Below are 26,433 nucleotides of genomic sequence, written 5' to 3' on the forward strand. Positions count from 1 at the left end.
AATCTTTTATTCTTTATTTTCAAACACTAATTCTTATAGCGTAACACATCAAATAATCAAACATTCGATCGGTCTGGATCTTTCGGCGCTTTCTTCCGTCTGCGCCAATGCAGCATTGTCTTTCTTCTTATTATTATTCCAGCATTAAACAAATGTAACCAATTATTCATGGATCGTTCCTTGCAGATTATTGCTAATGTAGAACGCCATCACCATTCTGAGCGATACTCTTCTTTCTATCTTTTGCTTTCTAGAATCTTCTTCACCCTGTGTGCTGCCCTTAGTGGTACGTAATTCACCATCTCTCCATATTGTCGGGCTCTCCTTCTTGCGCCCATGTCGTGTAGCGTCTGCTGTTTCTCCAAAAACATCTCCTCTTTCCACTTCTTGGGTCACTATGTCATCTTGATTCTCAAACGAAAACTCTTCTTGTAAATATAAGAAAGACATTTTAAGAGATTCTCCTAGAATCTCAGTTGCTTTGACGCCTTTTTGGTGTTCCTCCACGTTTTTTTTCGGTTGTAACTCGAGCAAAGTCTGCAGCATCGCCCGCTGAAGCAGTATCATCAACTTCATCTTTTGCATGGCTCTGCTCTTCATCCGATAGTAGAATCGGAAAGGGGCTATCAACCCCATTAAAAATATCAAATTACATTGAGTATTAATGTGTTAACATTTTACATGGTTTTTCCATACACCGCATTATTCATTAATTTAAAGATTTTTTTTCGAAACCATTTCACAGTCATACAAATTATTAAAATCAAAATTCATTGTATATGATGAAGGTTTTGTCTCATCATAATCCCTTAACTTAACTGTTATCTGCTAAAAGCTGTAATGCTATATTAGTACTTTTTAGCATTGCGTCCCACGCCAAGCCTGGAGTAGTATAATAGTGACTAGTGTCCACTTTATATACATCTCTCAGCAATAAAACGTCAACTTTTAAATATAGTTCCAGATACTCTTTCATGGATTCATATTTAAAAGTATTGTAAACATTTAGAGCGTAATTATAATCTTCCAAGCTACATTCTTTATTATTCAGAGTGAATAAAAAGATGCAACCCCTTCACTAGAGGTTGATGAATACATTCATTTTATTTTTAATATTTCTTTCTTACTTGCTATCGTACAAAATATTTCTTAGCCTATTCTCACATTACCTTATCTTCTAATTTTATGGAATATAACTGGTCATCATCAAGATTATTTGCCAATGAGTCTAAACTTGCACAAATTGTGTGCAGGACCCCTATATCTTCCTGAAAGATGACAATATTGGCGAACTTTATCATTGTTAAGACGTTTATTACAAATATAGCAATATTTTTCGGAAAGCATATTTTTTTCTATAGTGAAATTTTCCATTTTTTACTTGTTAAATGTGAATCATGTATATTTTTTATATCTTTAATTAATATTTCTATAAATTTTTTGAAGCATTTTCTCCTACATGCAACATTAGAATATTTAAATTATTATAAGCACATGATATATGTTTTTGAACATTGCTGGTGTTTGAATTTAAATCTACATCCATACCTTGTAAAATACATTCATATATGACAAAAGGTACATCTATTTGTCGTTCACGATGTGTAAGCTCCAATACAGCTTTGTACTGAATAAAAATGCCTCCGCTTTGGTCGAGGTTGATGAACACACTCAATTTATTTAAAATTTTTCATTCTTACATACTATCTTACAAAATATTTCTTAACCTATCCTCACAACAACTTATCTCCAAACTCATATACAAATAGAAACCCATATAAATCACAATGATCTTTTCTCAAGTGATTTTGTCTTTGTGGGTGTCATAAAATTCATTTGTTTATCTCTACTCTGGAAATCCCATGCATTAAACTCTAGATAAGACTAAATATAGGAACATATAAACAACGAATTGATAACAAAAATGCATTAGCTCGCTATGGTTACAATTGATTATATTTACTAAGGACAAGTGATGTTTGAGAAATTCAAACAATCGGCATGACAGTCACAACTCCTCCACGCTCCGATTTATGTTTTTGTAGAGTTTTATGGCTTGAAGTATATTGTAGACAAGTGTTGCAAAAAAAAACTCTTATATTCTTTAATTTTCAAAAGTCTTTTATTATTTACAAATGTAAAATCAAATATAAAGGGTGATTCTTTTGAGGTTAGGATTTTCATGCATTAGTATTTGACAGATCACGTGGGATTTCAGACATGGTGTCAAAGAGAAAGATGCTCAGTATGCTTTGACATTTCATCATGAATAGACTTACTAACGAGCAACGCTTGCAAATCATTGAATTTTATTACCAAAATCAGTGGCAGAAAATCCGCTTTTTTATCGACAAATTTTGTTCAGCGATGAGGCTCATTTCTGGTTGAATGGCTACGTAAATAAGCAAAATTGCCGCATTTGGAGTGAAGAGCAACCAGAAGCCGTTCAAGAACTGCCCATGCATCCCGAAAAATGCACTGTTTGGTGTGGTTTGTACGCTGGTGGAATCATTGGACCGTATTTTTTCAAAGATGCTGTTGGACGCAACGTTACGGTGAATGGCGATCGCTATCGTTCGATGCTAACAAACTTTTTGTTGCCAAAAATGGAAGAACTGAACTTGGTTGACATGTGGTTTCAACAAGATGGCGCTACATGCCACACAGCTCGCGATTCTATGGCCATTTTGAGGGAAAACTTCGGAGAACAATTCATCTCAAGAAATGGACCGGTAAGTTGGCCACCAAGATCATGCGATTTGACGCCTTTAGACTATTTTTTGTGGGGCTACGTCAAGTCTAAAGTCTACAGAAATAAGCCAGCAACTATTCCAGCTTTGGAAGACAACATTTCCGAAGAAATTCGGGCTATTCCGGCCGAAATGCTCGAAAAAGTTGCCCAAAATTGGACTTTCCGAATGGACCACCTAAGACGCAGCCGCGGTCAACATTTAAATGAAATTATCTTCAAAAAGTAAATGTCATGGACCAATCTAACGTTTCAAATAAAGAACCGATGAGATTTTGCAAATTTTATGCGTTTTTTTTAAAAAAAAAGTTATCAAGCTCTTAACAAATCACCCTTTATATTTATTTTCGTTTCATAACCAACCTGGTTATATCTTTAATAAAATGTAATGGAAACCTTCTATTCCTTCCAGTAGCATCAGATTAATATGTTGTTGTTTTTCGTTAATAATATGGTTCCACTATCTCATTCATATCTTCATCTTATCTAGATACTTCCACACTCACATCATTTTGTTCTTCAAATAGTTTTCTGTCCCGCAGTTGTGTTGGGAATCTCATATTTTTAAAGTTAAAATCAACACCAGTTTGCAGTGTTATTATGTCTTATATCATTAATTTTATAGGTTCCACATTTCAGGATATATATGATTTTTAACCGAAATGTCCATGGGTGATATAATTGCCCATTTAAAACAATATGCATCGCTATTTTCCACCTTTACACATAGCAGCTTCGTTTGGAGATCTTCAGGTGTACTTATCCACCGGGATCCTTTTACCAAAGAATATTTATTTATATTTAACTCTGCTCGAACTATTTTCATTAATGACCATCCAAAATCTCTCTCGTGAAACTCAGACATCTTTGTCATAATTTCTATTATTTGATTTTTGATTAGATCCTCAACGATATCTGCTTTTGTGAGCAGGTTCATTTTCGCTCTGTGTGTCACTAAACTGAACACACAAAAAAAAATTTTTCTGATTCAATCACGAAATTAATTGATCCAATTAATTTTTTAATTGAAATGTCTTCAATCACGAAAATGATAGTATCAATCACAGTTTTAATTGGGCATAGAAAAAATTCTTGATTAAAAAATTTATTGATTTCATTGCCATATTTCAATTAATTTTTTAATTGATTCAATTAAAAATTTAATTGATGTTGATTGCAAAACTCAATTAATTTATTAATTAAAAAAGGTAACTATTTTCAATTAAATTCTGAATTGGCTTAGAATTTTTATTTGGATTAACAATTGATTGTTTGAAAAAAAAAATTAATTAAAAATTTAAAAAAATGTTCATCATCATCATAAACTGACTTAGTCTTCCGAATTTGATTAAAAGTTAATTGTATCAATTAACTTTTTAATTAAAAATTTTAAAATTTTCAATCATTGACTTAATTAACTTAATGTTTCTATCTTGATTAAAAAGTTAATTGTACCAATTAATTTATTAATTGAAAAAAATTTCAAATTCAATTAACTTTTTAATTGGAAATATTTTGGTGATATTTTTTTCTGTGAAGTCACATTCATCGTCACCACCAAATTTAACGTATTCACCAATTATAGGGATATTGAATTTTATAATAATATGTTCTTCCAGTTTTTTTAAAAGCAAATTCATAATTATATCCTTTATCTCAACGAAGAAGTGATCAAACATTAGGACTCTTCTGCAACCCTATGCAGTTTTTGCCTCAAATCTGTTCGAAAGGCTTATTATATTTTTACCGTTCGAATTGCTTACCACGGGTGGGGGAAAACTCGATCCGGTTAGAAGGTCCACATATATAAAGAAATTAAAACAACTTCTTACACATTGGGTGGCTGTAAGTCACTCAAACCTTCAACATTTGATTGTTCTTTAACCCTTAGTAAAGAACATTTAAACTTTTAAGAACATGCACACTGAACGGGGTTCCCAAATGAACAAAAGTGTGCAGAATTGTATCGTTTAAGTTTCTTATAGTGTGTGGGGGAAACTCAATCCTGTTTGAAGGACTATAATGTTTGCCGTGTGAAAGGCAGGTGTTTCAAACAAAATAAAAAAAGGTGTAGATTCAAGGTCCTAAATCCCTGCCTACCCGAATTTTGGCGCTTAAGAGCGCAACTAGACCAGCTAAATTTGTTGAAGGGACTATGCAGTGCCACTTCAACCGAGAGAATTGAAAAGCTGTTTATACAAGCTCTGCGTCAAAATATCTCTGATTTTATGAAAATTCATTTAATTTATACAAATTTTGGGACATAGACTTATTGACTATTGAGTGGAACTATACAAATACATATTTAACAAATGGAGTTTAGAACTATGGGGCTCACTAACACATGCATATATTTCTATGTAAAATCGATCTTTACTTTTACCAATACTTTTACTTTCTTTGAGATGCAGGTCTTTCTTAATTCCTATTGGTGGTCATTTGACTCAATTCTGAGTTCTTGTATTTGGTCTACATACAAAACAATGTATGCAATCCCAACTGGAAACTCTAAACCAATGAAAAGTGTCACATGCCACAAACATCTAATTGCAACTCTACTGAGTGCATTCAACTCAGTCACTACCAAGTGTGTGACTGACCTGCGTCAACAAAACAAAATATGAATGCACTGAAAATGCAAGTGTATCAAAACAGAGTACTGTATGCTAATAGGAATGCATGTGTGAGTGAAGATAAAGGGGAAGAAGTGAAATGTGTGTTTGGTCACACTACACCCTCGCCCTTAAGATAAATGTACACGATTTGGATATATCATAAAACAAATTGGATACATCTTTGTAATATTATATTTATTGTCTTGTATTGTAGTGGTTTGTTTACAAATTTGTGTTTTACTTTACAGAGTTTTCTTTGATATGTAATACTAGATATAAGTGGCTTGCTAAGTGATATTTTTACATATTAGACATATCAAGATCAACTTTGGTATTTTTTAATAAATTTTTGTGTACAATTTTTTCTTTATTATCTATTTGTAGTGTTACTGTACGTTGTTAGTAAAACACCGTTTAGTTCGAGTGGTTGTAAGACACTGCCAGTTTATTGAGAAATTACTCTGGTACACACATGTCGCTAAAATGATGAAACCCAAAACATTACTTATCATCTGGACAGCATATCTTTTGATGACGAGATTTCATTGTTTGATCTTATTAAACATTTTCCCGGCCGCCATTTAAGATATTTTCTATTTGTTTCGCTAGAATACAGTATCTTATCATATACACGATTACACCTAAAACTAGAATTAAAGCAATAATTAATGCTATGAGCCCCGAGGCATGGTGAAAATGAAGACCCTTTAAATTAATTTTAATATCCTGAATTTCTCCGATTGACTGCCTCAACCTTCCCATTTCCTCTGTATGATTCAAAACTAGCTTAGCAATAAACGATGAGTTGCTCATCTGCATTGTCAGCATTGGCAGTGGATCGACGTTGATGTTTGTTTCCAATTTATGTGGAGATAGCAATGTTACTCCTTTAACTCTAAGAATGCATCCAGAATCTAGAGAAAGCACACCTTGGGCCGGTAACTCCAGCATCTTCTGCTCTAAGCCGTGGCATAATATCTGGCCTGTAGATGCACTGAACATCTTATATATCCATTTATTCGGAGTATTCAATTCTTCCCAAAAAGGAGCAGCTCGCATTTCGTGAAATACACAAGAATCCATATTGCGCTGCTTAATGGGAGGAAGCTCACATGATTCATCATTCGCATCCACTGCGTGAGCGTAGCCTCCGTCATTAAATGAAATGAATCCAGTTCAAAGTTATACACCAAGAACGGGTCGGAAATTCTTGCAACCACCGTTGTACCGTTTCTCCGTATAGGCAAGGGAATGATTGCATACAACTTTGACTCGTGCACAGCGAACAATGGTATCGCAGCCTCAATTACCAGTCTTCCATTAATTAATGTTGCTTTCGCCTTCAGTAGTTTGTAGATGGTTTGAAATTGTGTTTCTTTACTCCCAGGTAGCCCCAACTTGGTAGGTATGTTGTTCTTTATATGGCTTAACTCCTTGCTTAATTGACCAGGAGTGATAAGTGCTGAGTTTAACTTCCCATGGTTAATGTCGATGAGCAGTTTTATCAGCTCGGACTGTACCTTCTCATTCTCGTGCAGCATATCACGTAATTGGGATGTTACCATAAAAAATCAGACTGACTCCCTGTATACGAAATATGACGCCTTCACGGTTGCTATGATATTTTCTAATTGGATTTTTATCGTCCCGAAACTAAGATTCACGTCATCTGTAGTTGTCTTCAGCAAATTTACTGTAGATTCCACCACTTTGGTTTGTTTCTCCACAAGATACTTCATATTCTTTTGGTTTTCCAGAAGATTTTTCATATTATCTTCAAAATTACGGCGATCGTCAGCATCCATTGTTCCAAACAACACGTGTTGTAAAGACCCGATAAACTCCAATGGAGCTCTCTTCGGCCTAGCGGTAACATGGTTAAACAAGTACCTATTCGTTTCCTGCATAACGTCCACTTGCCGCTGCATGTTGTTTAGGACCTCTTCACATTGTTGTTCGAATATATCAAATTTTATACACGTCCTTGCCGAATCCACAGTTTCGGCTGCTTTCTCGAGGACCCCAAAAAAGGGATCTAGATTGTAATGGATCACTAAACTCCATGATGACGATATGACGTTCATATTCCCCAAAGGCTCCAAATATATTCCATCGTAATTTCCTATTTCTCGAATCTGACTAAAATTCTTAGACGACATTGATTTTGCCCCTCCTATTGACAACAAGAATAGAATTACTATTATGTCAATAAGTTTAATCCAAGATATCCTTTTAACATCCTTTACTCTCGTAAAATTTATTCTCGTTTTCATAGCTGGGGACGTCTTCTCCTCCGTATTGAGCGGACAGAGTTTTTTCACTGGACGTTTTATCACTCCAGTTTGCGTCTTCACTGAGGCCACTCGCACAATCCCATCGCTTCCTGGGTGAACCTCAACCACTTTTCCCATGGGCCATCTAGATGGGCTAGTCTCTTCATTCCGAATAATCACAATTTGTCCTTCTTTCATGTTGGGCTCATTCCATTTATACCGATTGTGCGAAGTGGTTAAGTACTCCTCTTTCCATTTCTTCCAAAACTGTCTTTTTAAGACAGATGACTAGCTTCCATCTATTAAGCGATGTCAAATTTGCCTCTTTCTCCGGCTCAGGTATATCGATTAATGCATGACCAATAAGAAAATGGCCTGGCGTCAGTACATCCGACTCTATATCATCAGTTACAGCATAAAGTGGCCTTGAATTCAATACTCCTTCCACCTGTGCCAGCAATGTACTCATATCTTCGAAAGTAAATTTGTTCTCCCTAATAACACGTTTGAGGTGATGCTTCATGGATTTCACGCCTGCCTCCCACAATCCACCAAAATGTGGACTTGCCGGCGGGATAAAATGCCAATTAATCTTATCCTCAGCCAATATCTTGACCACTTCTGAATTATTCCTTATTGCAGTTGCAAACTCTTTGTCCAATCTTCTAGCTGCACCCAAAAAATGTGTACCGTTGTCAGAATACATATGATGGCTCTTCCCTCTTCTAGCAAAAAATCGCCTTAAGGCAGCCAAAAAAGCCTCTTGTTTTTTGTACATTTCTAGTAAAGCTTCCATTGCTTCCTCGATCACGTTTTTTTTTTTACTTTTTTCTTTTTTATCCTTATCTCAATGTTTCGGCCTTGAAACACGCCGTTTTCACTGTCTTTAGCCGTGAAAAACGCTTTATTTTTATTTTTTATTTTTTTCCCGTTGAACCCCAACGAATCTTTTATTTCTTCTTACTTTAAGGTCCTGTACCAATTGTTGCTGTATAGACCAATGCAGTTTTTTTATTTTTGGTTCAAATTTTCGAAGGACCAAAGTACGTTGTTAGTAAAACACCGTTTAGTTTGAGTGATTGTAAGACACTGCCAGTTTATTGAGAAATTACTCTTAGCTACGACTTAGTCTAATCTTAAACTGAATATATATATATATATATATATATATATATATATATATATATATATATATATATATATATATATATATATATATATATATATATATATATATATATATATATATATATATATATATATATATATATATATATATATATATATATATATATATATATATATATATATATATATATATATATATATATATATATATATATATATATATATATATATATATATATATATATATATATATATATATATATATATATATATATATATAGTGCGAAGTTTTAATATTCATTCTGCTTAACTCAGATGATAGCTTCTCCCAAAGATTACCTAAGTAATAAGGATTATCACTTCATCTTTTGCGCAATTCGTTCACAGAATGATCATAATTAATATTTAATTTCCTAGTCGACTTGTCTACAATAAATTTCAATCTTCTCGCGAGTATAATATCTTTAATAGGTGTACATTCCCAAACTTTGAGTTGGCCTGACTCATTATGGGAAAACATCTCTTCCTCCTTATCCTCTTTATTTGTGCACATTTTCTTTTTCATTCCTCGAGCGATTTTCTTTTTCATTCCACCAGCGATTTCTTATCTTTTTCATCTATGTAATGTTTGCCGTGGTGTAGGCAAACGGTCACCAAGAACAAAAAGGATACTTGCCGTGAGGTAGGCACGTGTTCACACAAAAACAAAAAAAGGATTTATGCAGAGATTCCTAAATCCCTACCTGCCCGAATTTTGGCCGGCGCTTAAGAGCGCCACTAGACCAGCTAATTTTTGTTGCAGGCACTCTACAGTGCCACTTCAACGAAGAGAAAAATAAAAGCCAGTTGTTTAGGCTCTGTGTAATATCTTTCTGATTTTATTTTCGAAAATGTAATGAATTTATACAAAATTTGGAACTTAGAATTATTGACTATTGAGTGAAAAATGTACTAATATTATTTCAATAAATGGAGTATAGAACTATGGGGTTCACTTATACATGCATATATTTCTATGAAAAATTGATCTACATTTTACCAATACTTTTACTTTCTTTGAGATGCAGGCCTTTCTTAATTCCTATTGGTGGTCATTTGACTCAATTCTGAGTTCATGCAGTTGGTCTACTTACAAAACAATGTATGCAATCCCAACTGGAAACTCTAAACCAATGAAAAGTGTCACATGCCACCAACATCTAATTGGAACTCCACTGAGTGCATTCAACTCAGTCACTACCAAGTGTGTGACTGACCTGCGTCAACAAAAACAAAATATGAATGCACCAAGAATGCAAGTGGATGAAAATAGAGTACTGTATGCTAATGGGAATGCATGTGTAAATGAAGAATACGGGGAAGAAGTGGAGAGTGTGTATGGTCACACTACATCTATTTCCTGAGGTATCATCGTTTTTAATGTATCGGAGCCTAGCTTTATACGCGATAATGCATCCGCGTTTGTATTATTCGTTCCTTTCTTATATAAAATCATTATCTGATAGTTCTAGTCTAATTCGAGTTAATACTGGGGTTCTTGCTAGGGGACGATGGTCTGTAACCACATTAAATTTTCTACCATATAAATATGGATGGAAAAATTGAATTCCCCAGTGAATCCCCAATAATTCATTCTCTATGACGGGTATGTTCTTCTCATATTTATTGAGAGTACGGCTTGCGTAAGAAATTGGCCTATCTTCACCTTGAGACAATATAGCACCTAACAATATAGCACCTAATCAAATGAATTCGTTGTTAATATGAACGGTTTGTCGAAATCTGGATATTGCAAAATCGGTGGAGTTACTAACTTAGTCTTAAGTGTTTCGAAATCTTCCTGACATTGTTGTGTCCATTCGAATTTCGTATTCTGCTTCACTAAGGCATTCAAACACGCTGTTATATTCACAAAGTCTTTAATGAAACGTCGATAGTAGTTGCAAAATGCTACGAATCTTCTCACTTCGTCTGCATTTTTAGGCAAAGGGTACTTAGTGATAGCTTCGAAGGGTCTTGTCTAATGCCACTTGCAGTTATCAAGTGACCTAGATAAACCATTTCCGGTTTCAAAAAACAATATTTATCTGGATTAAGCTTTAAGTTGTATTTCGAAAGCCTACTACATCCAAAAACAATTATATCATCTACGTAAAGAAAAGCTTCAGATTCCAACCCAGATAAAGCTATTGTAAGCATCCGTTGATAACTGTTGGATGATATCTTGAAACCAAACGGTAGTCTAGTATACTGGTAATGACCATCAGGTGTTGAAAATGTTTGGTCTAGACTTGTCATGTCTAGAGTTGAAAAATATTTAGCTCTACCAAGTCTATCTAAGATGTCGTCTAAACGGGTTAAAGGAAATTTGTCATTCACTATCTTATCATTCAACTGTCTAAAATCAACTACTAATCTCCATTTCTTTAAGTCAGTTTGGCCTTTTTAGGAACTAACAAAAATGGCGCATTGTAAGGGTTCTATTATGGTTCTATTATTCCAGTTTCTAAAAGATTCTGTACTTGAGAGTTTATTTCTTGGATATGCGTTTGTGGCAATCTATAATTCTTGATGTATTATTGTTTGTTTATAAAAATTGTTTGGACATAATTTATGCCCTTTGAGCATCACCCAAACCATCTAGATTAATTTGCTGCAACAAATTTTGAAAATGTTGATTTTCAGCATTATCAAAATTCTGTTGAGTATACAGAACGTCATAATTGCTAAGTGTTACTGTCTCTATTCTCAAATTTTCTATTGATACATCCTGATTCGAAACATTTAATAATTTCATGTGTTGGTTTCCATTAAATGAGACTATTGAATACGCCCTGTCGTATCTCCCTATTTAAAATAACCGCGCCCTCTTTCAAAGTAATTTGAAATGGGATACTTACCTCGTTTCTTTTTGGTATAAATACTCGATTTATCCTGACAGAACTATCATGAATAGGAATTGTAATAAATTCGTTGTTCAGCTCAAATGTTAAAACATACTTGTCTTAATCTATATCACACCTATACTCTAGTAAAAAATCCCTTCCTAAAATACCATCCGTGTTTATTGGGATGTCATTTGATATGAGCTGTATATCATGCTCTAATATAATGACATTTATATCAATTCTTATTCTAGTAGAACCTAAGGACTTAACTATTTCTTTCGGGATGCCAGATAGATTGCATTAGTCGTTTGCATTCTCTTCACATCTGTGCAAGAATTCTTCCTTGCAATGAGAAATGTAAGTGGACTATCTGTATGCAATATATTCAATTAGATATAATTCCTCAAATGATATTGCAAATATTTTTTTTTTTCGTTTATTGATTTTATTGATTCATCCCCGAAGATGTTGGTGTTTGCATCTCCTGTACAAATAAGTTTCCCTGAAAATCTCCTTGCTCTTCCATATAGTTTACGTTTCTATTCCTATAATTTGTATTCCTATTTATATTACTATAATTTCCTCTTGATTTAAAATTGCTAAAATTACGTGCATTACTATTGCTACTATAATTATTATTATTATTATTGATATTATTAAAATTCATACCGTACTTTCTATTAGGGTTGTTTGATCCTGTTGGATAAATTACCAAACAAGATGAGTATACTTTTCATACTAATTTATTTACAAACATATTCTTCCTTATATACTCTTACAAACTAAATTGCCTGTCCATTAGACCAACTGATCGTCGCACACAGCTATTTCTTATCTATTTTGTTACATTAAGATGCCACACACATGCGCTCTTATCAGCTAGTACAATGATTTTATGGCGATCCTAAGTAAACAAATGCGTGTCTAATCTCTATCTAATGAGAGGGACCAATTCTAAGATATTTTTATTGTTGCCGTTACAAGATGTTGTTATCGCATTCATGTTCAAAAGATATTTACTTTGAACAGATCCCCTAAAATTGTTATTACTAAAATTCCTATAATTATTACCTGTACCGGTATTACCGTAATTACTATACCTATTGCAATTATTCCTACCTCTATTTCTGTTGTTAGCATTGGTGGATCGATACAAGACCTGTTGCTGCTTCGAGCGTGATGCAGACCTCTGAGCTACTTGTAGAGCACCAGTGAAAGTATTTATATTACTGGCCTCTATTATAGAAATTAGTTGCTTATATTGCAAACCGTTCATCAAAGTATGGAAAGCGATGGCATTGTTCGTATTAACGATACTGGCCCTACTGAATGCGTAGCACCGAGAAATAAAATAAATAAAAACACAAGGATTTAGTTTTTCTTTTCAATAATGTTTCAATAAAACGTAATTTTATTGAATTTTTTGGGAGATTAATTTACCTTTTACAAAACAATCGTTGGACGGACGTAATCCAGTAACGAATAATAACAAAAGTTAGACGCCGCAAGACGGTAATGGCGCGACTCGTTAGAAAAATGTAACGAATTGTGCTGAAAGCACAGAGCTGCATCCAGAGCTTAGGGTACATTTTCTAGCGAGGGGGAAATTGTCATTTTACAAGATTTTAAGTCCCCATCTAACGAATAAATTTTGACCTTACGAATTTGAACTTAAACATTCCGCCCGCCTTGCAACATCCAGCTATGTTGTAATTGAAATTCATTAATACATAGACATTACATACAATATTTTAATATCAAAATAAATATAAAATGCGATGTCAGTTTCATTTTCAAATTGAGCAATTTTTTTTTTTATTAGTTCTTTAAATTTTTTTTCAAACTTCATGAATTCTTAACTAAATGCTCGTAGAGCCGTTGACCCGGAGGGTCTGCAGTGTCTGGGTTATTGGCCAGGATGACCTACGACACTTATGGTTGGCATTGACCTGACACTATCCAGCCAAACATCGTTAGCTGCGCCAATGGGAATCCAGGACTCGAAAATATTTGTGTCTTTAGAACCCGTGCGTAGACATCGGGCCCTAGAACCAACCCCACCCCGGAAGGACGGTAAAACCTTGGGTCGGCCAGCTGGAGACACTCGAAATGTTCCCGTATCGTATCTGGAGCCGACGACGATGGGGTGACAACACGGGTCAGGTCTGTTACCCGGGCAGAAAAAACCAATTTACTTTCTGCATTGTGTCGGGAGACAGCAACAAGCGGACAAAATGCGTCTTGCGACGTCATCGCTGAGACAAGCCGTAGGCTGAGAGCTAAACTGCTACAAATCATACTGTACCCCGCACACGGGTCGAGGACAGCTCGGACAGGAATTCGACGATCGGACAAGACAAGCAAGAGGACTATAGTGGGACCAAGCGTGACGATTGGTTGTAGAACCAACATCGGATCAGATAGGGGAGCGGTATTCGTGATACAGTACGCGGACGAGTTAACGGACGAACTTGACTTGGACTTTCTCTTCGACAAGGTTTGAGCGGAAGGACGTTGTTGCTGGTCAAATGAATGTAGCAGCGTATGGTGGCTATCTCCACATTCGCGGCACCTCTCGCGACTATTGCAGGTCGATCGCATGTGAGACCTGCCCAGACAGTTTGAACATACCCGATGCAACACTACAGTGCGCAATCGTTGCTCCAAACGCATGTTCAAAAATTTGCGACACGACCGTAGATTGTGACTTCGCATACACAACACACAGACATTCGAGTGCCCTCTTTTATTCACACCTGAATTCTTTTGGGCAGTCCCCGTAGGGGATGACGATGGTTTGGCTACGTTGGTTGCGGATACGTCAGCAGGAGCCGTATCAGCCCCCGACGGAGGGACAACTTTCTGCGTCGGTACTACCCCTTGTGAAGAGGCGACGACTGGGGTCATCCCGACGTCAGGGACCTGCTCGATGGCTGGTAACGGCTCGCGGAGAACCGGTGCAACATTATTTTCTAAAATCTCTTTTTCCTCATCGGACATCGGGACGTCATCCTCGTAGTCAGGGAGAGTCTTAACAATTTCCCTCATATTTTCCATTGTACTGCGAAAAGAAAGATGACGCTTACTATATGAACGATCGAAAACTATTCGGTCAGTATGACCAATTTTACCACCGGTCGTCTTACAACACCGTTTGCCGTTCTCACGTCTGCAACTCTAACGCGACCGTCAGATCCTGGGTGGACGTCATCCACACGACCTAATTTCCACGATGTAGGAGGCAATTGCTCATCACGAATTACTACCAAGTCCCCTACTTCGATATCACGCTGCGGAAATTTCCATTTATACCTTTTCTGTAAGCCTTTCAAATATTCATCTTTCCACCGTAAGCAGAACTGTTGCGACAGCGCCTTCATTTTCCTAAATCGATGCACCAAATGAAGTGGTGATTCCTCCTCTAACTGTTCAGGAGGCGCCAAGATCGGAGATCCTACCAAAAAATGGCCAGGCGTAAGTGCTACCAATTCTTGAGAACTTTCACTCATTGGGCACAACGGCCTAGAATTTAAACAGGCCTCAATTCTCGAAAGAACAGTCGAAAACTCTTCAAATGTAAATTTGAATCCTGATGCATGCTTCCTAAAATGCGTCTTGAAGCTTTTGACAGCAGCTTCCCAGAGACCACCCATATGTGGCGCCCCGGCAGGGATAAACTGCCAGGAAAGCTGCTGAAACTGGTATGCGGAACACACCTTATCACGTCCTTCTTTAAAAACACATCTCAAATCCTTTTCCATTTCGCGTGAAGCGCCTACAAAATTTGTACCATTATCCGAAAAAATGGTCTTGGGACAACCGCGTCGAGATATAAATCTGTGAAAAGCGGCCAGAAACGTTGTCGTAGACAAGTCTGATGTGGCTTCCAAGTGTATGGCCTTCGTCGAAAAGCATACAAAAACGCAAACATAACCCTTTGTTATCTTACATGCGCGCCCTATAAATGACTTAATTTCGAAAGGCCCCGCAAAATCAACGCCAGTCGTAGTAAACGGTCTGGTAAGTACAGTTCTCTCCGGTGGGAGAGCCGCCATGATCTGCGTACAAGACTTCTTCCTATCCAACAGACACCGTTTACACCGGTTAATAGTCGATCTAATCAAAGATGTTAAACGAGGAATCCAATACTCAATCCGAATAAGACGTAGAACCAACTGGTTCCCTCCGTGAATAGATATGTCGTGAACATATTTCACTAGTAACCTAGCGAATCTACTATTATACGGCACTATAATTGGATGTCGCTCACTATACGACAGGGTAGGACACCTACTCAAACGACCATTCAACCTCATAACCCCCTCCTCATCCAGAAATGGATTCAATGACAACAACGAGCTCCTGGAACCTAACGGTTTCTTTTCCATCAAACAATAGTACTCATCTGGATAATGAGCCCTTTGAGAAAGAACAGCTAGACGTAATCTCACTGCCTTTAATTCAGTTGCCGTCAACGTCGTGTCGTGATACACATTTCGACTCGCATGTGAATAATGGGTCCTGTGATAAAACCTAAATATATATGCGATGACTCGTAGAGCCCTATCTAACGAAGAAAACCTCTCTAAAATGTCCTCGTAGTTCGTAAAAAACGATGCGTGAGTCCTGACCGCCCGTACCTCAACGTCAGTCTCAAGAGGGGTGAAATCATTTATATCCCACTGAGAACTATCTGAGCAGAGCCACTCTGGTCCATGCCACCAAAGCGACGAAACCGCCAACTCTGCAGGCGACACTCCGCGACTTCCCAAGTCGGCCGGATTGTCCTCAGAGCGAACATGGTACCAATTCTGTCCCCCAGTATTCTCCTGAATCCTACATACGCGATTCGCAACGAAAGTAGACCACGTAGATGGCGTCTTTCGAAGCCAAGAGCGGACGATCGTAGAATCCGTCCAACAATAAACACGTCGAAATTCAATATCTAACTCCCTGGCTATAGACTTGTAAAGTTCTGAGGCCAAAACTGCCCCACAAAGCTCCAAACGTGGCAAAGATATAGATTTGATGGGGGCTACCTTAGTCTTACAAGATAGCAAATGGGTGAAGATATGTCCCTGCGGCGTAACCACACGAACATATACTACCCCCGCGTATGCTTTTTCCGAGGCGTCGGAAAAAACATGTAATTCTACCTCACAGTCTGTGGAGTAATTGACCCATCGAGGAATACGAACGTGATTCACATCCTGATAGGTCTCGACAAACTTTCGCCATTGTCGCTCAGTTTGTAACGGAAGAGACTCGTCCCATCCTATCTTATCCAACCAAACCTGTTGCATAATTATCTTCGCCACTATAATAACTGGCCCCAGCCAGCCAACAGGGTCAAATAGCCTAGCTATAGCCGATAAAACCTCTCTCTTCGTAAACCGAGATTTTCGCTCAATCGGTTTCATCTCAAAATAAAATAAGTCCAACTGCGCATTCCACCTAATACCCAACGGTTTCGAACTACTGGCCTCAACAAATGCCAGTAATTTGGCGTCAACCAAATGGTCAGCCGGAAGCGATTCCAAAATGGCTAGCTCATTAGAAGTCCACTTCCTCAGTTCGAACTTTGCCGATGATAATACCCTAATCAATTGATCCCTAGATTCAACAGCAGTATCCACGTTATGGTACCCTGTCAAAACATCATCCACGTACATGCACCTTCGTAGAATATGTGCCGCGTGGGGATATTCATCTTCGGAGTCATCGGCCAATTGCAATAACGTCCGTATGGCTAAATAGGGAGCACAATTCACTCCAAATGTCACGGTCTGCAGCTCATAGTCTTGTACATCTTTTTGTGGGGAGTCCCTAAAGACAATTCGCTGCAGAGAAGTATGGGCCGAATTTACCCTAATTTGGCGGTACATCTGTGTGATGTCGCAATTAAAAACATATCTGAAAAATCTCCACCTCAAAATCAAATGAACCAATTCCAATTGTAATGTGGGTCCCACATAAAGAATGTCGTTCAGACTTTTACCATTTGAGGTCTTATGCGAAGCATTAAAGACAACTCGAAGTTTGGACGTCAATTTGTCCGGATTGATTACCGGGTGGTGTGGCAAATAACACACAGTTTGATCTGCAGGAGAAGTCGACGACACTGGTCTCATATGTTGCAAGTCCAAATATTCTTTAATCACCCCGTCATACATTAATTTTGTTTCAGGCTTTCGTAAAAGCGAAGCCTCACCACGAATAAACTGCTTCAAACAACTTGTCCGCGAATGTCCAAGCAAAACTTGTCCCTTTAATTCGGGTTTTATCGGAAGAGTCACTACGTATCTTCCATCGGAATCCCTATATGTTGTATTCTTAAAATTTTCTTCACAAAATTTATCTGCGGGAGAACAAATTGCCCGTCTTGGTAAGTCCTCTAATTCCCAAAACCGAAGAAGAGTCTTGTCAAGACCATCTTCTTCCATAAATTCAACAGTCGTTGAAAAAACCGTCACATTAGAAGTGGGAATTGAACCAGTAATGAGCCAACCGAAGACTGTCTGTTGAGCAATTAACGATCCTAAAATACCAGACCGAACCCCCTGTAATATAATTCTGGGATACACGTCTGCCCCCAACAATAGATCAACCGGACGACTATCGAACAGATTAGGATCAGCTAAACGTAAATTAGGCAAACGTGACATATAATTCCGACTCACTTGGAAAGACGGTAAATTCCCAGAAATCTTAGGCAGGACCAACGCAGTCGCCTCTACCAAGACCGATCCATCTATGGGTGACCCTATACTCAGAGGGCAAATACCGCGAGAAGTTATCGAAACCGATTGATTCACGCCCGATATCGAAGACGTCGCACTCGTTATCGAAATCCTAAGCAACTTTTGCATTTTTTCGGTAATAAAGGAGGCTTCCGATGCTGGGTCAATAAGAGCCCGAGCTGGGTACGTCATACCCTGATGAACGATGTTCACCATAGCCGTCCCTAATAGTACCGACCTGTTCTGGGAAACATGAAATACTTGCCTGGCCGAAGTGCCAGACACAATTCCAGACGAAGTGGAAGGCTGCGGATCAATCAAACCGCTAGAATCCGTAGGACGAGCGGCCGAAACTGTCGAGGACGTAGTCGCCACATTCGTAGAATGGTAAGAATCTCGATGAAGCAAAGTATGATGCCTTCCTTGACACTTCTCACAACTGCGAGATGTAGCACAGTTGTTAACGTCATGTCTACGAGATAGACAATTGAAACAACAGCGGTACCGTTTCACAGCAGTCAACCGATCATTCACAGAAAGATTCCTAAATCTCGGACAAACACGAAGATGATGGCTTTGTCGTGGACAAAGAACACACATCTTATCGACGGAATCTCTAGAAGAATGAGAAGTGTATTGCGAATTACGCGACCTAGATGGCGAAGATTTCGGAGCTGCACTCGTAAAATGCGTTCGCAGTTTCCTGCCATCAGTTTTCTTCGAAGCATCGATACCCTTCAAATCGCGGAGACACGTGAGTGTCTGAATCCTTTCCGTAAGAAAACGATCCATGTCCACCCAAGACGACAACGCAGACTTATCACTTATACCCTGTTCCCACAAAGTAACACTAATCTTCGGTAGACGTTGCACACACAAATATATCAAAATCGGATCCCAATCGTTCGTAGGAACGTTATTCACAGCCATCGCCGAAATACATGCATTTATACCACGCTGCAAGTTCTTCAACCCAGAACTTGTCTCAGTGTCTAAGACCGGAAGGTCAAAAAGTAGTTTCAACTGATTGCTGACTAAAATTCTCAAGTTGTCATAAGTTTCCTTTAACGTCCTCCAAGCTAACTCGAAACTCCTATCAGTGAGAGGAAATCTTCTTACAACTTCACGGGCGTCGCCACTAGTCTTTTTGAGCAAATGACACAAGCGCTCAATATCACTCAGACGGGAATTTCTTACATAAACAGCAGTAAACAAATCCCTAAATGTTGGCCAAGACTGAAAGTCACCATCGAAAACCTCAATATCGCATGGTGGTAAAGCCAAACTATGGACCGCACCATGGTCAACACCTAACAAAAGAGAATTTCCCGATACATCCACATTACCAGAACGAGCACAAATATCCGCCACATCGGCCTGCTGTATAGGAGTTGACGCCCTAGGAACGGCTTTTAGACCGTCTATTTTCCTTTCGATAGAGGAAACAATACGAATATAGGCATCATAAGTTGCCTCATACTTGCCGTCAGCAGATTCTACCTTTCCCTTATCTGAATCCTCCTGAAGATCGTCTAAACACTCCTCATACCTCTCTTTCACTTTCTCCCAGAGTGATTTCGCCTCTTCGACCTGAGCCCTTAGAGAATAAACATCTAAATTCTCCTCCTTCAAAGAGCTAACCCGTGTCCCAAACTTCACAACCGCATCAGCGGCTCTAATGAATCGCGCGAATGTATTAACTGGCATATTGAAAATAATTTAGCGTCACAAAAATTCACAAAAACTCGTAAAGTATGTGAACACGCACTTATCGACAGCGAAAACTGGCCGAAAAATCAATAAATTTGCACAAAATGCCCAAAAATGCAAAAACAAAAATTTACAAAATTTTTCTTTCAGTGTATCAAATTCTCACACTGCACCGAAATTACCACAAAATTTCTTGAAGTGTAAACAATTGTTCGTAAAACAACCACTTCAAAACTTAAAATCAAAAATTTCAAACAATTTGTAAACTATTGGACTATTTTTCTCTCAGTGTAGAAACAATTAATTTTCGTTCAGTGTACCGAATCACAACATATTTTCCCCTTGTACAAAAAATAGGCAAATTATTCAAGTTGAATTCAAAAAATCTCAAAATTCTACTAAAATCTTCGAACTAATTCTCTCAGTGTATGAATGAATTTACGAAAATTACGCTCAGTGTATCGAAGAATACTGCCGCTGTATCAAAACTTCACACACGAAATCCAGATGATCAAAAAATTCAACAAATTATAAGAAATTATAAAAAAATGTCTGTAAGACCAAATGTAGGGTGCACGGACTGTAAAATACACCTCTACACTTCCACGCCAGATATTCTCCCCAAAAAAAATTCAAAATCACAAATAATAAAAAATATAGAAATAAAAATATATATACGTAATATATACGATAAAATAAAAATTATACGATCGTACCGGACCGCCTGTAGGGTGCACAGTGACCAAAACGATAATTTTTACTAATGCGCGTAACGCTAATGGGTCATACAACACGATAACCCAAAAACTCAATTTCAAAAATTTTTATAATTTTCTTCAAAATATTTACGACTCGCGGCCCCGTGAGGGTTAACAAATAAACCAAAGAAACACAGCTCAAAAAAAAATATGTATGTATATACGTGTGTGTATCACTGATCATACGTAGGTATGTAATTCAAACGTTGACTGCAGTGACGATTGATGTTTGTTTACAATAGTAATACGACCAACAGAGCCTTTGGAGTCTGCGTGTATTTTGTTATTGTTTTATTTACTTCAAGTTAAAGGCAACGTAATTGCAAATAATGTTTTGAAGTAAATAAGCACTGTCAACGTTTAAATTCACCACACAACACCAATATATACAATAGATTTTTCACTTTTTATTTTGACTATTCCTTCACTTGAATATTTTTTAGCAAAACGAAATTAAACAAACGAAAGAAACGTACGTATGTATGTAGCAACGAATGTGTGTTTTTTGAAATGCAATTTGCCGTCGGCAAAACGAAATAATTGAATCAATGTTGTAAAACGACCGCGGTTTAAATTTAAAACACTCGCGATTTGCTCAATTATTTTAATAAAACACTGACATACGCACCTGTGTGTTGATAAATAATTATTTAAATAAATTTTCAATATAAATCCTTCACAAATATGGCTGCAAAGTGGCTGCTTTTTGTTGTTGCTTCACAATATCAGCACTTTCCTTTGAAAAAAAGACAAAACAAAATCCTTTATTAATTGCTGTAAGCAAGTATCCGGCTCGATTGGACCAATGAATGCGTAGCACCGAGAAATAAAATAAATAAAAACACAAGGATTTAGTTTTTCTTTTCAATAATGTTTCAATAAAACGTAATTTTATTGAATTTTTTGGGAGATTAATTTACCTTTTACAAAACAATCGTTGGACGGACGTAATCCAGTAACGAATAATAACAAAAGTTAGACGCCGCAAGACGGTAATGGCGCGACTCGTTAGAAAAATGTAACGAATTGTGCTGAAAGCACAGAGCTGCATCCAGAGCTTAGGGTACATTTTCTAGCGAGGGGGAAATTGTCATTTTACAAGATTTTAAGTCCCCATCTAACGAATAAATTTTGACCTTACGAATTTGAACTTAAACACCTACAGTTGTCGCCTTGCTCCGATATCTGAATTTCATTTAATTCTGAAATCAGGCTCTCAATCTTTGATGCGAAACAATTTAAATTTCCGTTTCGTTCACTAAGATTAGTCAACTCGCCCAGAATGGCAATCGGTATCTTGGTCGATTTATAAGCCCTTTTCAGAGCTCCTATTATCTCCGGAATCCTCTTAGGAATTCCATCTTGCTTAATTCTATTCTTGACTTTTATATCCAATCTTGAATTAAATATAAATTGGAAGAAGAAATTCTTCTTTTCCTATGGAATTGTCTGATAGACAATTTCCAAGTTCGCCATAAAATTGCTCAGCTCCTCCATCTTACCGTTGATTACCGGTATTAATTTTGTAATAGCAGACAATTCACCGATATCCCTTATTGACTGTTTTGGTAATTTTTGATCTGTTAATAATTTCGTTTTCTCACGGTGTAAGTGAAGCTGAACCAATGCTTCTTTCTTTAATTCGCTATACCTCGATTTAAGTTTTTCTAGAGTCTCAATGCCCTCTTCCGCAACTAATTCTTGTACTATCTTATCTAATCTTTTTAATTCCTCTATCTTTAGGTCAATAGTTTCCTTTGTATAAGACTTATTAATACTTTTCTTTGCATTTGTTACTATTGCCTGTAAATCATTGATAATCTTACCCATGCCCCTTTAGAAGAATCAAGCAAGTACATTTTTTTATATTTATTAAGAATGCATATTAATTTGATTTTTTTTAATTTACAATATTTCGTACATTCATTATACTCCTCAATTGACAATCACTTCGGGCCTCGCAATTGGACTTCCTAGGTCGCCCTCTTCTCGTACCATTGAATATTTTTCCTTCACAGATGACAAAGGTATAGAAGATGGCAGGATCACCATGTAATGTTTGCCGTGTGGAAGGCAGGTGTTTCAAACAAAATAACAAAAGGTGTAGATTTAAGGTCCTAAATCCTAAATAAGAGGCTCGATCCCAAGGTGGTGGAGGGTCACTATTGACGAATTCCTTGAGGGCGGCTACGTGTCTTCTCAGACGCAAAATGCGTCCTCCCCTGCGGTGTTTTGGTTTTGTCACCGGGATTGTAGTTTTTCTACTCCCGAGGGCCTTCAGTTCATGTATTTTATAGTCTTCTATCGTCAAACTCTTGCCACCTTGTAAAGGGGTTTCCTTCTTTGGTGGTTGGACTTCCTTCTTTGGCCTGGCCTTCATCAAATGGTCTTGCTTTATCTGGATTTGGTCTTCCTTCAGTTCGGATGACGGCAGGATCGCCACGTAAAGTTTGCCGGTAGGTGGCAGGTGTTTTAAAGATTTGGAACAACTTAAAGATGGCATATTGTCTTCTTTCAGCAATGCTAATGTTCCCGGACTACTATTTGACTGAGGCTTATATCTTTAATGTAATTCGGACAGATATTCAAAAGACCAACGTTCCCAAAAAGCATTTGCATTAGCCTGTACCGCCTTCCAATGTTCATGCAGCCCTTTATAACATTTATTTTCCGAGGAATCAACTACAGTCGTTAAAGCCTCACCAAACAAAAAATGACCCGGTGTTAAGACTCTATAATTATTTGCATCTTCCGATAATGGCGTCAATGGTCGTGAATTTAAAAGGGCCTCTATCTGAGCAACCAAAGTGCATAATTCTTCAAACGTAATTGTTCCTTTCGTTGCCCTGTAAATTTGTCTTTTTACTGACTTTACACAAGCTTCCCTCAATCCACCATACGGTGACCTTGCTGGAATGTTGATCCACTCAACATCCCGCTTTGAGCAAAACTCGACTAGATTATGAATTTGTTGGTCATCTTTAAATAGTTGGAAAACGTCCATTAAACCATTGGACGCTCTTATAAAATTTGTGTCATTATCTGAATAGATTTTCGCGGGGCACCCTCGCCTTGCTGCAAATCCTTTTAATGATCCAATAAAAGCGGCTGATGATAAATCAGATACCACTTCCAAATGTGCTGCCTTCATGGCAAAACAGACAAAGACACAGACATATGAGTTGCCTATTCATTTTTCTCTACTTTTACGATGTATTTCCAATGGCCCAAGGAAGTCAATTCCTAAATTCAAAAATGGTCGAGTTCTTAAGACTCTGTCTTCTGGTAAATTCCCCATCATTTTATGAATATTCCTTGGTTCTACCCCAAAACATCTATAACATTTTTTTACAACCTGGTTTTACCAATATACGGCCCCGAAAAGTCCAAAATTGTTGTCTACTGATTGCCAACAACCCCTGTGGACCGACATGTAAATGTTCGACTTGTAACTTCTCAACTATCATTTCGAAGCCTTTATCTGTTTATGGTAACAGTAAAGGGTGCTTTGCGTCAAAAATCAACAAACTTTTTTCTAGTCTGCCCCCAACTTTTATTGTACCTGATTTATCCAATATGGGACATGACGTACGAACGTGCTATGTATCATTCACATGACCTTTTGTCCGGAGCATGTTTAATTCTATAGATAAAAATTTTTCGCGGAATGTCCTTCACAATCACTTCAAGTACTTCCCTTTCATAGTCTACAAATGACTTGTTCCTACCTTTTTTCAATATGTTGACAAATTTGAGCACTCTATCCACCACATTTTGAAGAAATACAAACTTTTTTCTATGGTTACTCTACAAGTACTCTCTTCTTGAATCGCAAATACTTTCATATCTTTTTTAATATCCGGTACTTCTACAAAGTCATGACTGGTTTTACTGGTACATCTAATTCCTTTAAAAACCCTGGACCTTCAAACCATAATTCATTTCCGAGTATCTCCTTTCCTAGGAGCCCCCGAGATAATAGATCAGCTGGATTCTCATGAAACCTATCATGTCTCCACTGGGAAATCTCTGTTCGACTTTGTATAGAACTCACTCTATTCGACACAAATATCTGCAATGCAGCCGGTTCCAATTTTAGCCAACTTAAGACTACCGATGAATCTGTGTGGAATATAATGCTACTAGTTCCGATCGGATGTTTTGAACTTGAATAAAAATGCCTCCGCTTTGCTAGAGGTTGATGAACACACTCATTTAATTTTTTAATATTTCTTTCTTACTTGCTATCGTACAAAATATTTCTTAGCCTCTTCTTATAATACCTTATCTTCCAATCCCTAAGTCAATACAAGCTATAAATACATTAAACTCTATATAAAACTAAATATAGGAACATATAAACAATGAATTGATTACAAAAATGCATTAGCTCGCTATGGTTACAATTGATTATTATTTACATAGGACGAGTGATGTTTGAGCTATTCACCCTACAATTCTACCTTCTATGGACAGCTTTGCTTTAAGCACCATGTGTTTTCTTACGATAAATGTTGTTTGAGAAATTCAAACATTCTGCGCGGTCCCAAAGTGAAATGTGCATCGTCCTCTAAGAATATTTTAGGGTAAGTGGTGTGAAAGATGTGTCATCTATAAAACAGATCATATTCTTCTTTGAATTCAGTGTTCTTGCATCACTTTTTTATATTCAGGACTCGTGCCCGTGCTCTAATATGATTCTTGAATATACGTTTTACAAAGTGGTGGTCATTCGTTTTTGTTGATGCGTAGTTCTCCACTCCAAGGACTTTTACCAGGTTTTTGTTGTCTCTTTTCATTGTAGTGGTGGCTACAATTTTGTCATCACTCCTATCGTTTGCTGAAATGGATCCAGATAATACCCATCCTAGCTTTGTTTCCTGTGCTAGCAGTTTATCTCTTTAAAAATACCTTGTTGAACAATTTCATGTTAGACGTCACACCCAATCAACATATCTATTCTGTCTGGTGACGCAAAGTCTGGATCTGCAAGAGTAATGTTATCCCAATTATCTATATCGTACTCACACGTGGGATCTTGTTGTACGGAAGCCAGTTTAGGAAGCACGACCGCTTCTATGTTCAAGACATAGTCACTCTTGAACCGGGGTTTGACATCAATTTTGACTTTAGTTTTCGCTTCACCGACTATTACTCCCCTAAGTCCTTGTAGAGTTACATCAGTTTTTAGTTTTGGGAGTTGCAGAATGTGTACGGTTTCCTCACTGATTAATGAGGTTTGCGCGCAGGGATCAATCAACGCTCTTAAAGTTATGAATTCATTTTGATTGGATTTTACACGTATCTGTGCTGTTGCAACTAAAACTTGATGACGCTCAGTCATAGTTGCAAAAGTCGTTTCGCTGCTATCTCTGGTACTTTCGGGTTTATTGATATGTAGACTAGTGTGGTGTCGCCCATTGCATGCATAGCAATTTATTTTGCTTCTACACCTTATTGGGACTTTGTGATTCAAGCAATTACTGCATAACTCGTTCTGGTTGACCCATTCTATTATTTTTTTTAACCGTTAAAGTGGCATATTCCCTGCATTGGAATGTTTTATGTCCCG

The 26,433-nt window shown here is 37.3% G+C and overlaps 4 protein-coding genes across 5 annotated transcripts; all 4 read right to left on the reverse strand.

The window, feature by feature from the left end:
• Positions 1 to 7,851: 7,851 nt before the first annotated feature.
• LOC142225767 (uncharacterized) lies at positions 7,852 to 8,433 on the reverse strand. The gene has a single exon (XM_075295594.1). It carries the CDS (start codon positions 8,431 to 8,433, stop codon positions 7,852 to 7,854), a length of 582 nt encoding a protein of 193 aa, XP_075151709.1.
• A 4,590-nt stretch (positions 8,434 to 13,023) lies between these two features.
• Positions 13,024 to 22,018, reverse strand: LOC142221132 (uncharacterized). 2 transcript variants are annotated; one of them, XM_075290691.1, is made up of 3 exons: positions 21,782 to 22,018; positions 21,490 to 21,597; positions 13,024 to 14,714 (listed from the first exon to the last, which is right to left on the reverse strand). In XM_075290691.1, the coding sequence occupies exon 3, from the start codon at positions 14,708 to 14,710 to the stop codon at positions 13,586 to 13,588; it is 1,125 nt and encodes a 374-aa protein (XP_075146806.1). In that variant the 5' UTR covers positions 14,711 to 14,714; positions 21,490 to 21,597; positions 21,782 to 22,018; the 3' UTR covers positions 13,024 to 13,585. The 2 variants fall into 2 exon arrangements, with proteins under 2 accessions (XP_075146806.1, XP_075146805.1); XM_075290690.1 differs by having other exon boundaries at positions 21,490 to 22,018.
• LOC142225858 (uncharacterized) lies at positions 14,758 to 20,100 on the reverse strand. The gene has a single exon (XM_075295681.1). It carries the CDS (start codon positions 20,098 to 20,100, stop codon positions 14,758 to 14,760), a length of 5,343 nt encoding a protein of 1,780 aa, XP_075151796.1.
• Positions 22,019 to 23,424: 1,406 nt separating the features above from the next.
• On the reverse strand, positions 23,425 to 24,012 carry LOC142225863 (uncharacterized). Its single transcript, XM_075295697.1, has one exon. It carries the CDS (start codon positions 24,010 to 24,012, stop codon positions 23,425 to 23,427), a length of 588 nt encoding a protein of 195 aa, XP_075151812.1.
• Between the last annotated feature and the right edge of the window lie 2,421 nt (positions 24,013 to 26,433).

The sequence above is a fragment of the Haematobia irritans genome, chromosome 1 (assembly GCF_050003625.1).
Source record: "Haematobia irritans isolate KBUSLIRL chromosome 1, ASM5000362v1, whole genome shotgun sequence".
Taxonomy (NCBI): domain Eukaryota; kingdom Metazoa; phylum Arthropoda; class Insecta; order Diptera; family Muscidae; genus Haematobia; species Haematobia irritans.